Source organism: Anarrhichthys ocellatus, unplaced genomic scaffold (assembly GCF_004355925.1).
Source record: "Anarrhichthys ocellatus isolate YVR2014 unplaced genomic scaffold, GSC_Weel_1.0 scaffold5, whole genome shotgun sequence".
Taxonomy (NCBI): Eukaryota; Metazoa; Chordata; class Actinopteri; order Perciformes; family Anarhichadidae; genus Anarrhichthys; species Anarrhichthys ocellatus.
The window spans coordinates 8,440,172-8,455,539 of NW_022280035.1; the positions used below are offsets into that span (position 1 = coordinate 8,440,172).

General features: G+C 41.4%; 1 protein-coding gene across 1 annotated transcript; it reads left to right on the forward strand.

Annotated features, from left to right (window-relative positions):
• The first annotated feature begins 9,458 nt into the window (after nt 1-9,458).
• On the forward strand, nt 9,459-13,614 carry LOC116382529 (uncharacterized). Its single transcript, XM_031845658.1, has 18 exons — nt 9,459-9,596; nt 9,676-9,731; nt 9,810-9,899; nt 10,087-10,214; nt 10,316-10,456; nt 10,545-10,613; nt 10,690-10,860; nt 10,943-11,039; nt 11,123-11,328; nt 11,501-11,860; nt 11,954-12,068; nt 12,150-12,355; nt 12,463-12,580; nt 12,660-12,832; nt 12,922-13,001; nt 13,085-13,203; nt 13,288-13,435; nt 13,514-13,614. The coding sequence occupies exons 1-18, from the start codon at nt 9,574-9,576 to the stop codon at nt 13,536-13,538; spliced, it is 2,325 nt and encodes a 774-aa protein (XP_031701518.1). The 5' UTR covers nt 9,459-9,573; the 3' UTR covers nt 13,539-13,614.
• The last annotated feature ends 1,754 nt before the right edge of the window (nt 13,615-15,368 follow it).

A 15,368-nucleotide genomic window follows, 5' to 3' on the forward strand; every position in this document is an offset into this window, starting at 1 on the left:
GGGGGGGGGTTGGGTTGGTGAGTGTGGATTTTCTTTTTTTATTATTTATTTCTCTAAATATCCTGCCGCCGCTGTATCAGAAGAAGAAGGAGTCCGCCTCCTCCCCCTTCTGCTGCTCTCTTGCTCGGGTTTTTCCCAGAGAGAGAGAGTGATAGAGAGACAGAAAGAAAGAGTGTGTGTGCATGTGCGTGTGTGTGTAAGAGGGAGGGAGAGAGATCACCGCCCTGGCGGACAGAGCGCATGCGCGGATTCCCGTCCATCGAAGCAGCAGGAGACCCGGAGTTCTCTATAATAAAACTTTATATACTGCAGGCTATATATTAACTTTTATTTGTTTCACATGTTATTACACATCATAAATCGTTTAAAGTAATAACTCATGCACTATTTTACAACACTTTACTTTACTTACCTAAACTTCTTTCACACATAAGATAATCATATTTTTTCAATACATATATATTTTTTCACATATACGTGGATACGTGATGAAAGATGTAGTTTAATTAGTCTTTTGGGGTTTACCAATTTCTTTGTTTAAATGGGTAATTTGTTGAGTTTTCTCCAGGAGACCTTTCGTGTGTTTTTGCAAGTGACTTTCAGATGATGTGAGCAACAGGAGGGGGCGCCATACACCAAGCAGAGGGAAAGGATGAGAGAAAAGCGGAGGAGGATGTTGTGGGGGGGGGGGGGTCAAATTATCTAAAAAGAGATTTGAGAATTTCGCCTTTAGACATATGCATTTGAGCTTCTAAATTCTAACAAAAGTACATGTCCTGCTATAATTCTGGTATTGTAAATTGGCACTTCCTGCATGGGTATAACCTGATACTTCTATTAGCACACAAAATCTATGCTCAATAATTCTTTATCTAAAGGCATATCTCTCTTAATAAATCACTGTCCCAGGGTTACAGGAATAGCCAGAGCGCTGTAACCATCAACATTTCACCTCCTTTGAGTCAGCTGCCTGCAATACTGATGGCCAGGGTATTGAAGTTTGAGGAAATACCCAGCAGCTGAATTTAAACATTGGACGTATTTTTTTTTCTTATTATTTCCAGTCGAGGGCCCCCCCTGCAGGTACACTGTCACTGACAGTAGTTTGCTTTAGTCTCCACCACCGTATGTTATCAGAGGTTAACCTTTGATCGGTTATATAATTCTGAATCATATCTGGTGGCACAAATCTCTGATATGTGAAGGAGGTGTGAAGTCTTATCAAATGCATTCCCGCTGCCGAAAGCATGTCAGCTGCCCAGTGCGTAGGTGACATGAAAACATTTAGAAAGACCTTGATGTATCGTAAGTGTTATTAATACAGCAACACCCTTGATGTTTCCATGGAATATACTAAACCTGCCACTTGTTGAATGTCCTGTGCAGTGCTTTCTGTCACCACAGGGGAGCACTAAAGCTGCATATCAAGTCATTGATAGACGGCATTTTTGAGGTTATGCAGATAGTCTCTTTCTTTACAGACAGATATTGACCAACAGTTGCTTTCAAGATGTTCCCTCTGCCCCAAACTGTTTTTACTTAAAGAACCTAAGCTGAGAGCAGTTTGTGTTGTTTTTACAACTGTGCGATCCAGGTAAGGTCGACTGAGCCTGTGATATCTAACAACACCCTGATTCACTTTTCACTTTCACATTACCTGGAATTAACACCGCAGTGCTGCCTACGAAACTACAATCTAATAGTGATTAGCTCCACTAGGAGGATTTAGGGATTAATTGCTGTACTTCAGGGGAGGTCTAGTCATTCTTAAGGGGACCCTTAATGTGTCTCATTAAGTTCCATGTCAAGTTAAGTTATCTCTTAGTCTCAAAGGACATCACAGAGAAACAGCCTACAGAGATCTGGCAAGTTGAAAAACAAAACAAGGTGATGCAGAGGATTCAGGAACTGAATCATATGGAAGGAGGGAAACACCAACTACCTGAGAAAAACACCTTAAGCACAGCAATCCAATTCACAGATGTATTTACAAGTATTCAGTAGGTGGTGTGACATAACAAATCAATGGTTTGTATTGGGGCAATGAATGTATTGAATTGTAAAGACAATTCCATTAGTCTATGAGTGACATCGCTATATAATCGTTTGTGTTATTGTCTCTCTGACTGTATTGGCAAATCCATCCATTCAGCCATCCTTTATCTTTAACTGCTTATCCTGTTCAGGGTTGTGCCCTGTCGCAGGGTTAACACATAGAGACCAACAACCATTCACAGTCACACCTACGGGCAATTTAGAGTCATCGATCATCCTAAGCTGCGTGTCTTTGGACTGTGGGTGGAAGTCAGAGAATCCAGGGAGAACCCATGCTGACATGGGTAGAACATACAAACTGTCCAGCCCGGGATCAAACCCCGGCACCCTCTTGCTGGATTGGCAATTCAGTGGAGCAAAAGTCCCATTACTGAGGGACTATCGCCCTCTGTGTCGACCGTAACAATGTTATGGCAGGTTGTTGTCTTGTGTGTGTCGTGTTTCATTCAGTTGTGTCACCTCAGTGAGCAAGCTTGCTAGATAGCTAAGAAGCATATTGACAATGGGGTAGTACTTTTTTTTCTTCAAGGAATGAATGTGTGGAGTCAAGAGAGTTAGATTAATTAAGAAGAAAAGAGGAGGAAAGGAGAATATTCAAATCAAATATTGACATTTCCTTTGGCGTTATTGGGGAAAATTTAATTTGCAATTACAACAACCCAGATTATTATGGCATTTTGATTCAAAGGTAGCAGGTTTGTCAGCTGAACATTCATTCAGCAAAAACTGTTTTCATGATTAGTAGACTAATGTCGGTTATGCCAAATTCCTTCACTACCCATGGTATGTACCTTAAAACTAGTATATCAGACAATTTTTGCCTCTTTTCAGGTGGCAGGAGTAAAAATAAGTCTTCAGCTACAAAATTTGTGTTACAGTTTCAGAATGATGAAGATCGTTAGAGAACAATTAGATACAAAATATGATTTAGGCTCTACAGGATGATTCTTTTCGTTGGCAACAAGGTTTTTTCCCAAATGATGTACAGATTTCTAGGCACTCTATTATCAAATGGCTTGAAAAATAGTGCGTATAGCTGTCATAAATGGAAACCAGATCTCCCCGATGGAGGATGACCACAGACACACCTGGATTTGGGCTGAGCTAAACGTTTACATCTGGCTCCGTCCCTGCTGGTTATGTAAATTGGGGATGGGATACAAGCCATGCAATCTGTTGACTACACATGAATATTCTACAAGTGCTGTTCAGGTAAGATTGACTTGCCAGTGAGAAAAGAAGCTAAACTTATTTAAATTACACCAAAAACAGATGTTTTCACTTTTAAGGTCAAATGTTTACCTTTTTAATATCATCGTAGTCAAATCATAGTTTGGTTTTATGGCACCTTCACATGATGGTTCAGTCTCAGCACTCTCATCAACTGTTTCAAGCAGCAGGCAGTTATTTCTCAGTAAACTAGCTCTGGTAAAACCACTGAACACTTCCTGCCCAGCACCAAACAACAGAGACAAATTTAGCAAATAGCTGATGAAGAAAGTGAAGAAGAGCCACATGTTTTTCTCGAAGTTGGTGGAGACCAAACCAGAACTAAAAAGAGACTGAATATTTTACATGTATTAATGATTAGGTGGACACAAACACAAAGGCAAATGAATGTCTTCTTGCTCTATGTTCTTATCCTCACCAACGTTATCTCAACGTCTGTCAGCTTGTTGTGGAGTTCTGCTGCCCCCTAGTGGCAAAGAATTTAATGAATGCAGTTTTGCACCTAAAGGGGACATATCATGACAATCTCACATACATTTGGGGTATCTGGAGTGGCTACGAACTCACAACCTATGAAATAAGACAATCCAGGCAGTATTTTTGTGGGCCGTCTAGATCAGAAAACATGTGATTTAACAAGCTATTGAGATTTGGCGACCCTTCAGGCTCATTAGGCATGCTCATTAGCTTATACCGCTCCCATCTGAGTTTTTCCACCCACAGCTTGAGAACTAATTTTGCAGAGGTGCAGCATGTTCTTCTGGCAGACCAATCAGAGCAGACTGGGCTTTTTCAGGAGGGGGGCTGAAAGAGACAGACACTGAAACAGAGCATTTCAGACAGAGGTTAGATCAGACAGTATAAGAACATGTTTTTTACATTATGGCATATACATGTCTTAGTAGAAACCGCAAAAAACAAGTAGGAACCTGAAAACGTGCATGATATAGCCCCTTTAAAATGGCTACCATTTTGACCAGAATCACAAGAGTCTAAATCTTACACAAAATTCCTTCCAAGGTGAGAATTGGCACATTTACAGGTGGTGCTCCATTTCAAATTACACCTTTGTCATCTGTTCAAACATACTGAACTAAAGGAGTAAATGCTGCTGTATATTCATGGTACGCATTTAGTGTAAAGAGAAAGAGAAAGCAGATGTGTTGTGTGCATACAGTTGTTTGTCTTCATAGGCAAATAAGCCACAACAAGATACATTAAAAAGACATGTTCCAGTTATGGATCAGGTAAAGGGACAGATGTCCAAAAAGCAGACAGGACTCATGATGGCTGGGATGCTAAATTGAAAGCACATGAGACTATATGGCACATGAGACTATATGGCAAGGGTCGACAGCGTGTCACGTATAATGCACATGAACATGCTTCAAGCCCAGGCATAACATAACAAATATGCTGTACTCACAGCCCTATACTGCATATATAAATATTTACATACACATGTACAGTAGGCACATAAGTACACACTCACAAACAATAATTTTGAATGCAGGTTTGCATAACATGTCTTTTGATCAAGCAGATGAAAGAGCTCTCCTTCCAACTGAAACTCTTTGATTCTCAGTTTAAATCAAATGTCAAGTTCGAAAATTTACAAGAATACTGAATGGGTGTCTGATCTCATGAAGACAGGATTAGTTTCTCTGGGTAATGTGGGGAATCATATCAACCGTATGAATCATCACTGATCAGAATCAACTTCTTACACACTGGACATCTTTTAGAAAACCAGCCAGTATTCAGGTCAGCTAGAAGCACGATGCATCAGTCACACATTCTGACCAAAACTTTGCATTGAAACCGGTTGGCCTATAACAACCAATTAGAAAACTAGAATCTCTGAATCTGTCATGAGTCCACTCCACCATCATACTTGTCCTTATCCCTTCTGTATAACCTATCCTTCCACAGCCAGCTCAGAATCGCCGAAAGGAGCATCCAGGTGTGTTTGTGGCAGTGCTGCAACATGAATACTGTCGGAGGAGCCGTTTCTGGTCTCATAAACCTTATTGCTGGCTCCGGTGCTGATAAACACAATTAATCATAGAAATAAAGAAGATCAGATGGCAGCTGCAAAATCTTCATCTTCATCCACCCGCCCGGAAATAAAGTTTACAGACTGAAACATGTTCACACGGACAAGTTGACAAATTGCAGACCAACAAATGGCGGCAGTAGTAGCTCATTCTGTAGGGACTTGACTTGAAGTCTGGAGGGTGCTCAGTTTAAATCCATCAAAGCACACAAAATGTGAAAAACATTAACATTTTGTCTTTTGTCCATTTCACCCAGCACTAGATGCTGTTATGAAAACAGCTTTAATAATCACTGTAGCATTTAAGTTTGTCTGCACAAAGCAGGGGTTTGGGGCTGAAGTGACTTGAAGGTTGAAGGTGACATGGCCGATCTGGACGGGTATAATATCAACACTGTTGAAATTAAATTACCAAACCCCCTTCTACAGACACTAATCCCGTCTGAATGGAGTTTATGATGTGGCACACAATGACATATAAGATCACTGACGTCACTGCAGCTTGCTCAAGCGGACTGCTAGTTAGTTCTGTTGCTATAGATGTGGACAAAACCCTTAGGGTGACCTGAGCCAGCTGAAATGTCTGAACAGCTTCCCTGGTGCCTGGAAGCATTTAAATGTCAGCTCCAATTTAGCTTAATGAGGGAACACAAAACAACCATAACATGATTATCTTGCAGTTAGGCTGATGCAACTTTATTAACCTTTTGAATAGTGTGAACTTTCAGGGAAAATGTGTTTCCTCATAATGCAACCTTTGCTAAAAATATATATTTTTAGCCTTTTAGTCATATTCAATTAAATCAAATTCAGTTTATTTTGTATAGCCCAAAATCACAAATTTGCAAATGGGCTTTACAATCTGTACATATACGACATCCTCTGTTCCAGAACCCTCACATCGGGAGAGGAAAAACTCCCCCTAAAAAACCCTTTAACAGGGAGAAATTACAGCTACAAATAAGATCTCATTCATTAGGGCTCGAGCACCAACCATTGGTCGGCCAGCAGAGGCCCTATTGAAACTAAAGGTATTATTAATCCCTCATATTAATGGTGTTGAGTATGAGGGGCTTATGGTGCTTGAAAAGTTGTGAAACTTTGCACATGTGTCAGAAGTGGCAAATACATACATGTGATATAGGTCTTGTGAATGGGCGTGAGAAAAAGAGGCGGGTTAAAGAAGTGCAAGTACAACAATCTACATCTGTGTATTAAAGGGCCAGTGTGTAGCATTTTGGGGGGGTTTACATTTTTCTATAATCACCTGAAACTAAGTATTGTGTTTTCGTTAGCTTAGAATGAGCCCTTTATATCTACAGGGAGCGGATCTTCTTCTGTCGTGTTATTCCGCCATGTTGCTACGGTAGCCCAGAACAGCAAACCACACGCTTACTCTACGGAGAGCTTTACATGTTTTTACCGAAAGGCCACCATAGTTCTTCATCGTGTACGAGTACAAAAATGTGGTACCGTCAGCCGCCGTCTGTTCTCTGTTGCCTAAAGTAGTGTTATTATGGTAAGGATGGCCTCTGCGAGAGGCGAACGGAGTTCCCACGGTTTTGGACTCAGTGGCTCACGTTATCGCAGTCTTGGAAAAGGAGCGGAAAGTTGGTTGCAATCTGCCACCACACAGCTATAGTTGCCACTAAATCCTCCCCACATTTTAGAGGATCCAAGTACAGATATGCCATCACTGTAAAGTGAAAAGTATCCCTGAAATGTCAGCCTTTCTGATGCTCAGAAACAGTCCTGCTTTCAGATTTATGACCATGAATTATTTATTTGATCTTGGTGTCGTTTCATTAGACACTCGGTTGTAAAACTACCTCAACCTTATTGTATCTACCTTATTTTGCTGTTTATATGTGCTTAATCGTTTGATGCTCATCTTCGCTATATATTGTCTAATTTATTACTACATGAAATTCAGTATTCAAAAGGTCAAACTGTTTAGAATAAATCCAAGGATGGCTTCTGAATGTCACTTCTTCTCCTGTCTGTCAGACCTGAACATGTATTTCTTAGAACAGCCTTACCTTTGGAGAGCCACATTAAGCTGCAAGTGCCATTAGTGTGACTCACTCAGACCAAATCCCTGTGTGTGCTTGCGTTGTGTCCATGTTCATTATCAGGTCTCAGCTATAAATCGATGGCAGTCCTCTGTGGTGAGCCTCCATTATCTCCTCCAGTTTCTCTCTAAGGAGAGAGAGAGAGAGAAAGACAGAAGTGGTGGCTATATGAGGGCGAGAGAGGAACTAGAGACAGAGAGAGAAAGTTAATTACGATGGCAAACTGGACTCTGATTGACAGACAATCCAGACAGCTACCAAAAGTGGAAGAACTTAATAGACGTCTAGACAAAGTCTCAGTGCAACATGGTTCAGTGTTAAAATCAAATTACTCCCACAGATCAGACTAAGGGGGACATCTGAGTTTAAGTCGCTGTTATAGTTTTTAATTTTATACTTAAAACTGCTATTTACAAATTTGAAAACTGTTGCGAGTAGTGAAGCCAAGTAAATTGTATTAATATAGACTGGAATCACACATTTCACTCACTCTACCCTTTGACAATTTACAGTATCCTAATAATGAAATTCATTATGAAAAACATTCAACAGGAAAGAAGATGCAGAAACCTCAGGAACAGAAGGGATCCCTATTTGAGAAAGAAAGGTTGTACATTGCTTTGTGAGAAATCAGTTAAAATAAAGTCATTTCAGCATACATTTTTTCATATCAACATTACTTTTAAAGCTGCATTAATCTGATTTCGGCCACCACAGGGCAAAGAATCTACAAAAATCTGGCAGATACACAGCAAAACCTAATCTCTGCTCCTCTTCCTGCAGAGCAGTGGTGAGCTAAACAAAAGGCTAGAGGCTCTGACCAACAGACTGATGAAGTTGTGATGTGTGTTTAAGCAGGTTTGAGCAGACAACTTAAAATTCGTCTTCCAGATGGGTCAGGTGTGTACGCTGTCACTAAGCAGTATGCAGCTCGGTGTGGCTACAGCGTCCCTGTACCGGATCGCGTGGAGCTCCAAACCTCTTACTTCAGCTGTCCTACTGACAAGGGGCATACAAATGACCTTTTTTTTTACTTTTTCTGTACAATTTGCTGCATCTGACATTTTCTACTTAGGTCTTTTTTTTGTTTTATTCCGCTGTACATGGATGTAAAAGACGAGTCACTTGTACAAGGTTGATGTCAACCCACAAACAATTATAGTTTTATTAACATACACTAACTTGTTGCACCAACTAAATCATTTTGCATTGAAGATATGTTCTCAAGTGTATTGAAAATACACTTGAGAACATTCTCACTCTGAAATTCTACTATGATTCAGGTAAAAGGAGACGGTTAGAGTTATTCCACAGATTCATCAAAACCTGGGGTCTAGATAACTTAATGCACCTCTACCTCAGACAGCACAGAGTCAGCGGTCTTGTAAATGATTTCAGATTTTGGCACAGCTTCCTCTGCAGTCACAAAAGGTTTTACAACTTTTCCCATATGAATTAGTCACAACCAATAACTTGATTACATTTCAGCCTTCAACCTAGCAGCTTCAGGACCCTGCAGCTGTATTCTTACAGCTTCCCAATACAAACAGTTGCTCCTATTGCCAAAATGTTTAGAATTACAAAACTACCAGAAAATAATTCCCATTACAGTTTAAGACAAGATCCTGGATCCAACTGGATAAATGAAAGGGTTTTCTCATGCCAACCAACAGCACTGCTTAAATAGACCTGCACAAAGCGGAGCCATTTCGCCCCATTAATAGCAAATATACTAAGAACTTAAATTACTTTACATTTAAAATGCCTATGGCTTACATTTTAATTAGAGATGTTCCTTGCATACATGGCAGATATAATTACACCATGTCTGAATAGAGACTAATAACAGTTTATTCTCTCCTGCACCAGCTTTTATAAGTCGGTTTATTCACCAACCAATCAGAGGCCTTCAGTCTTTACAGCCACATGTGTATCTCATTAGCAATCAAGCTCATGTTCAATCAGTTGCAGGTGATGAGGATGGGGTTGCCTTTCAGCCTTAATGGGTGAGGACACTTATAAAAGCTGTTACAGCAGACAGCAGAGACATAGTGCCACCCCAGCCAGGATATACACAAAGCAAGTGGGTCACCGTAGGGTTGGCTGGTTGGCGTAGTTTTCTAGCAGCTAGCTTTAAACTCTGCCAACACATCCATTGCGATGGCTTTTGTGTTCTGCTTTGGGTAAGTATTTTTTTGTGGCAACCTACAGTCTATTAAGCTTTATTTTTGCATGCAGGAGACGTGTGCTTTTGTCTTGCAGTGTTTCCTTACTCCTGTCTGTGTGGTCCACTGCAACATGTTCTGGCATCCCCAAAGGTAACTGAAATATTTGGCTCGTTGATCCACAATAACTAATGGAACCTCCGTATTTTGACCGTCACTTTGTGCACACAGGAGCTCTTCATATGGAGTGTCGTGATCGTTACTTCGTGCTAGCTGTTGATCTCTCCTTTACTGGGGATGAACCTCTCTTTGAGGCCGTTGGTAAGTCCTGCACAGCTTCATCATGCGGGGCCATCACTGTCTGAAACGGGATAACATGTGCTATGAGGGAATTAAGCATCTATGAAATCAGTTTAGTCTCTAGTTAGAAATCCATCCTTTCTATGCTTTAATAAGAACAGGTTTGGACATATTACGCTGCCTTGCTCATGTAATATTTGTCTTCCAGATGGGACGGGTGTGTACGCCATCACTAGGTGGTATGCAGCTCAGTGTGGCTACAGCATCAGACTTCTCCCTCTACTAGGCCACGTGGAGCTCCGAGCCTCTTACTTCAGCTGTCACACTGACAACAAGGTGTGTACAACTTGCATATGAAACTTTTTTTTTTTTTTTTTTTTTTTTTTTTTTTTTAAGCTATTACTGTACAGACGAGGTGTTCTACTCTGCTCTTTCAGGATGATGAGGTCTTCTTGTTTAACTTCAACCTGACTGTGACGCGTGAAGGACGGGAGGACAGCTATGCCCTGCACAAGACCTGTTCTCTCTCTCTCCCCTGGTCTCCCAGAGAAATTACCTGTGAGGAAAACTACATGGAGGTAAGCTGGTTTACGTTCTTTTTTTTCCCTCTTTACATTTTCCTCATTTAATAGTTTCAGATGTTTACTAATTCTGACTTCTTCCTAGGTGTCTGTGAGGAGTGAAGTCGCCTGTCCCGCTCGGACAGTAAAGGATGACTGGAGTTCTCTTAAACCTGTATGTTTTAAAAATGTCTTATTCTGTGCAGTATAGTGTCACCTGTTTGTTTTTGAGACTTTAAATCCCTTCCCAGGCACATAGCTCCACCACCTCAGACTGGCAGGTGACATTTCAGAGAAATGAGGAGCAGTTGCCACCCATGGCCCTCTCTGATGCTCGCAAGAAGGGCTACGCGTTTGGCGTGACCGATGGCAGGCTGGTGTTTCGTACTCCGTACGGGCAACCTGAATCATTCAGCACTGAGGTAAACCACTGATGCATGAATCTGTCTTGTGAAGTTGAGTTAAAGCAGGGTTTTTTTTTTTTTTAAATGAGTCTTTCTCCAGGTGAATGGCGTTCCAGTAGAGGAGGTCCATGCAACGCTGTTCTCCAGACAAAGCTGGGTTGTCCTCATGGTCGACCTGGTGACTGCTTGCTCCATGTGTCAGTATTACAATATATTCTGCTGTGGCTTATTCTCCCCTTGCTAGCTGAGCAAAGCTCTAATAAAAGTGTAATGTCCACAGATGAAGGATCTTATGACAGCGGCTACATGGTGTGGCAAACTCCTGAGGTGCCGTACCGGAGTCTTTACGGAACACAACTCAACATTGGTCTCAATGGTGAACTTGTGGCGCAGCCAGTTGCAGAGGACAAACACTTTGTTGTGGGGAACGTTAACGCCACAGTCCAGATAAGCGTCCCCTTAACTGCTGAAGGAGGATACCGGAAGGTCAGAACACACTTGGGAGTAGATGTTGTAATGGTCAGATGTTGTCATAGTGGACAAAGACATCATATATAACATTAAACTCTATATAACAATCTAACTTAAAACTAGGAGCATCATAATTTTTGGGCATGTTTTACCTGGTCTCTAAGTATTCTCCCTGCGTCTGTTTCAGAGCTTCGTGCTTGGCGATCTCTTTGAGATTTATGTGTTTCATCTCTACTTGGAGCAAATCCTGGCGGATGAGGATCGCGTAGAAACCAGAGTACGATTCCAAAGAACTCTGTCCACTCCCCTGCTGCCACACCCCGTTTTCACTGAAAACCAAACGGTTGCTGACGAACTCTCATTCACGGTCTACCTCGGAGACGTCCCTGATGACATGGAGTTGGTTGCCGTTTATTTGAATGGAGATGAATTTACAGTTCAATTTATGAACACAAGAAGCCACAATATCACTAAAGTTGTTCACCCCAACAACACTCTTGGTTACATTCTGAAGGTGCCTTTTGATGACCCTGTTGTCCTGCTGCAGGTAAAGGTTCTTTTGAAAGAAGAGTGACTAAAGTCTTGCAACTGTCATGTGAGCGCAAAACATCCTTTTTTTTTTTTTTTTTTTCCCCCCTAGTTCTCTGACGATGCAGTTCTTCACTATGAGCTGAACATCAACTATACACTGACAATCCTGCCTGAAAACGAGCCTTTTTACCACCTGACATCAGTCATGGCATTCATTGATGCCTGTAAGTCTCTAACCTTTATTTTAGACTTTGCCAATCCTACTTGTGCATGAAGAAAAGTAATCATTGTTTTGTGTTTGACAGCTCCTCCAGCCTTTGATGCAGTCTGTTCTAAGTCTGGCATCAGCTTCAGTCGGGACCACCGGCCTTATGACTCCCTCTGGGAGATCAGTATCGGCCCACACCTGCTGACACCAGAGCTGGCGGCTAAACACGGCTACATCATGAGCAACGATAGCCAGAGTCTGCGGCTGATGGTGCCGCTATTCTCTCACGGCTACAAGTACAACGTGAGTTGAGACTCATTAAACGCATCTTCTTGTGTCCTTAAGATGATTTGAACATGGCGATGAATGACTAGGCTGCATTGTGTTTTTTTTTTTTTTTTTTAAAATAGGGAGTTAGTTTGAAGGGGTTCTATGGCACCTTCAAGATCCTCATGCGGGATCATGAGACATCAGAGGTCGAGAGCTCAACCATCAAGAGTTGTCCGTTCTCTACTAATGAACTCATTTGTAAGTACATCCTGTTACTTTGAGAGCAGGTGGGGGTCTCTGTATAGCTGATAAAATTCTCGAACACCTCTTTCTCTAGTGTGTTCGACTCTAGGGAGGTTGACTGTGGTGGCCGACATGTCTCTGGCCATCCCAAGCGGAGGACTTCCTCCAAGATTCAACATGGTTGACAAATTCTGTGGAGCCAAAGAGAAGAACGGCACCAGGGCTCTGTTCTCTTTTCCAATCAACACCTGTGGAACCACCATCGAGGTACTGCTGCTACAGACTTAAAACAAACGTTGCTATTGGACCAAACCGATGACAAATCTAAATTTGTCTTTTGCCTTTTTTCTTTTTAGCTCAGCATGGGAAATGTGACTTATCAAAATGAGATTTTCTATAGCGGGAGCAGTCGGGTACACACTGACGCTGTTGAGAGGTATGTGTTGCAATACAGTGTTAAATTGTAAAGAAATGCTGTACAGCACAAGAAAAGATATTTAATCGTTCTCTCTCTTACAGGGTGATGGTACAGTGCACATATCCTCTGGCTAGTCTTCATCGCCTCTTCACAACGTTTAGGTTTGAGTCTGACACTGCTGGTATCGGCGGCATCATCCACACTGCACGGCCCATATCGGGTACAGTAGTTTGTTCACTTGTCGGGAAATGACAGTTATCACTCATTTTAGATTTGGCTCATTTCTCATCTTTCTGTGCTGTAGATATGCAGAGTCTCACCATCAAGCCTACTGCAGCGCTTCAAACCACACCTGCTAGTCCGGCTGTCTTACGCATGCATGCTGACCACCCCTCTACTCGCTACATCAAAGTTCCTAGTTTTCACAAACTTGCCAGTGTTGTGAAGAGAAAGTGAGCTTTTAATCATTTAAAACCTCTATTACCGCACTATGGTGTCACCATGTTAAATGTCTTGACTTCTCTTCACAGGAGCACAAGGATCCAAGCAAAGTAAATCCTGCCCTAATTTGAAGGAAGTGTCATTTTTAAATGGAAATTTTTTTTAAATTTAATAAAGCTGTTTTCTTAAATTGTCTGTTAAATAGTTGTCCAACATCTACAGACATGCATTTAGACACAGGAAGTTGTCAAACACCAATATGTAAATTGACAAACTGCGAGGGTTGTAAGGAGTATTAGATTTGTGTTAAAGCTGGCTAGTGAGGTAAACCTTTTACTGCGCTTTTTTTATTTTTTTTTTAAATATATAAATAGAAACAGTTATGCTTTACCACTCTGTCATAGGGGAAATAAAGCACTACTTAACCAAATTATCACATCGCTAATGTAACGAAAAGCGCTGCAGAAATTATTACTCCGGAGTAGTTAAACAGGGCGTCACCTTAAGGGTCGGCAACAACTAAAACAACCCCACAGAAGCAAATTATTTTCAATGCAGGAAATGTCTGAGTGGAGTAATTCTACTGGTACTTTTCACCATCTGAATATTACATCTCTCCCCCCTGCCCTGTACATGTAGGCCTGGTGGTATATTTGGATAATGCACTTGACTCACCAGGGACATGAGGAACAACTCAACTTTTTAGCATGACATTTAGGAACAATTAATGAAATAAATGATTCTTTGTAGTTTTGGGCAATCTTGAAGGTTTTTCTGACTTTTCAAGTGAGGTAACATATCTGTGAATGGCTGTGGCCAAAATAATGTTACTTGACAAGTTGAGTGAGGTTTGTTTTAGATTAATGTAGCCAATTTTCTTTTCGAGACCATTTGCGGTTTGTAAATGCAACATTGAAGGTCGACCCCGGCTGATCGACACCAGAGGAGCATGCCCCCTGACCACGGTTAGGGTGCTCGTCAGCGGGTGAAGGCCAACCCCAAGAGTCACTTTTTTTTTTTTTTTTTTTTTTTTTTTTTGGAACGAGCTATTTTTGTGGCTTCCTCCTGGATTCATGCTTAAGATCTGGCAAATGGCTGCTACTTTTTCATAGTTGATGCCTGAACATTTTCAAGAAACTGCCTGAACACAGCAAAAATGAGGGCAGGGTCTTTGCAGATACAGACACTACCACACACTTCTAGTGGGTCATAAGTGATTGAGAGGGAAATTTGTTTGTCTACACACAGACTTACTCATTCTGCTTTTGTAGTCCCAATGAAACGGAAGTTATAGCATCTCTAGCTTCTGTTACGGTTTCAAATGAAGCATTTACACTAACTAGTCCAATGAAAAGACCTTGGGTGACTAGCTAGCCACGTCTTGCATGTAAAACCACACTTCATTTGTGGATCGTAGTAGCTAAAAGACTAATACGATGAGATATGGAAAAGATGTGTATTTCGAAATAAGTGAGCAAAAAATGTTTGACCTCCAAAACAATGCGACGGAGTTCTAATTCATTCAAGGGAAACTTTTCAACCCTGTTTGTTATTCACTGCACGGTTAATACATGCAGACAAACGTCCACCAGACAGCCTGCAGAGGTTTGCCAGCGGGTGAGCAGGGAGCTCAAGCACTGTAGCAGCATGGAGGGAGGCACTACTCCTCTAACAGCAGGTGAGCATAGTCTGTGTGTGGAGTTGACAGTCCTTTTCACTCGGTATGCTAACCTCTAAGCCTGCCCACTTTTTAATGGTCCAATTAAATGAGAAGGATTTGATTCATGTCCTTTTTGTGACTGTACACCCTTCAACTATTCCGTACTCTGTGAAACATGTCACAGTACAGAAGCTAAAGATGCTCTAACTTCCGTTTCACTGAGGCTTTGAGTTGCCCATTTGTATTGCATTGTGAGTGAAATATCAGTTGCTCCAGGCATTAGC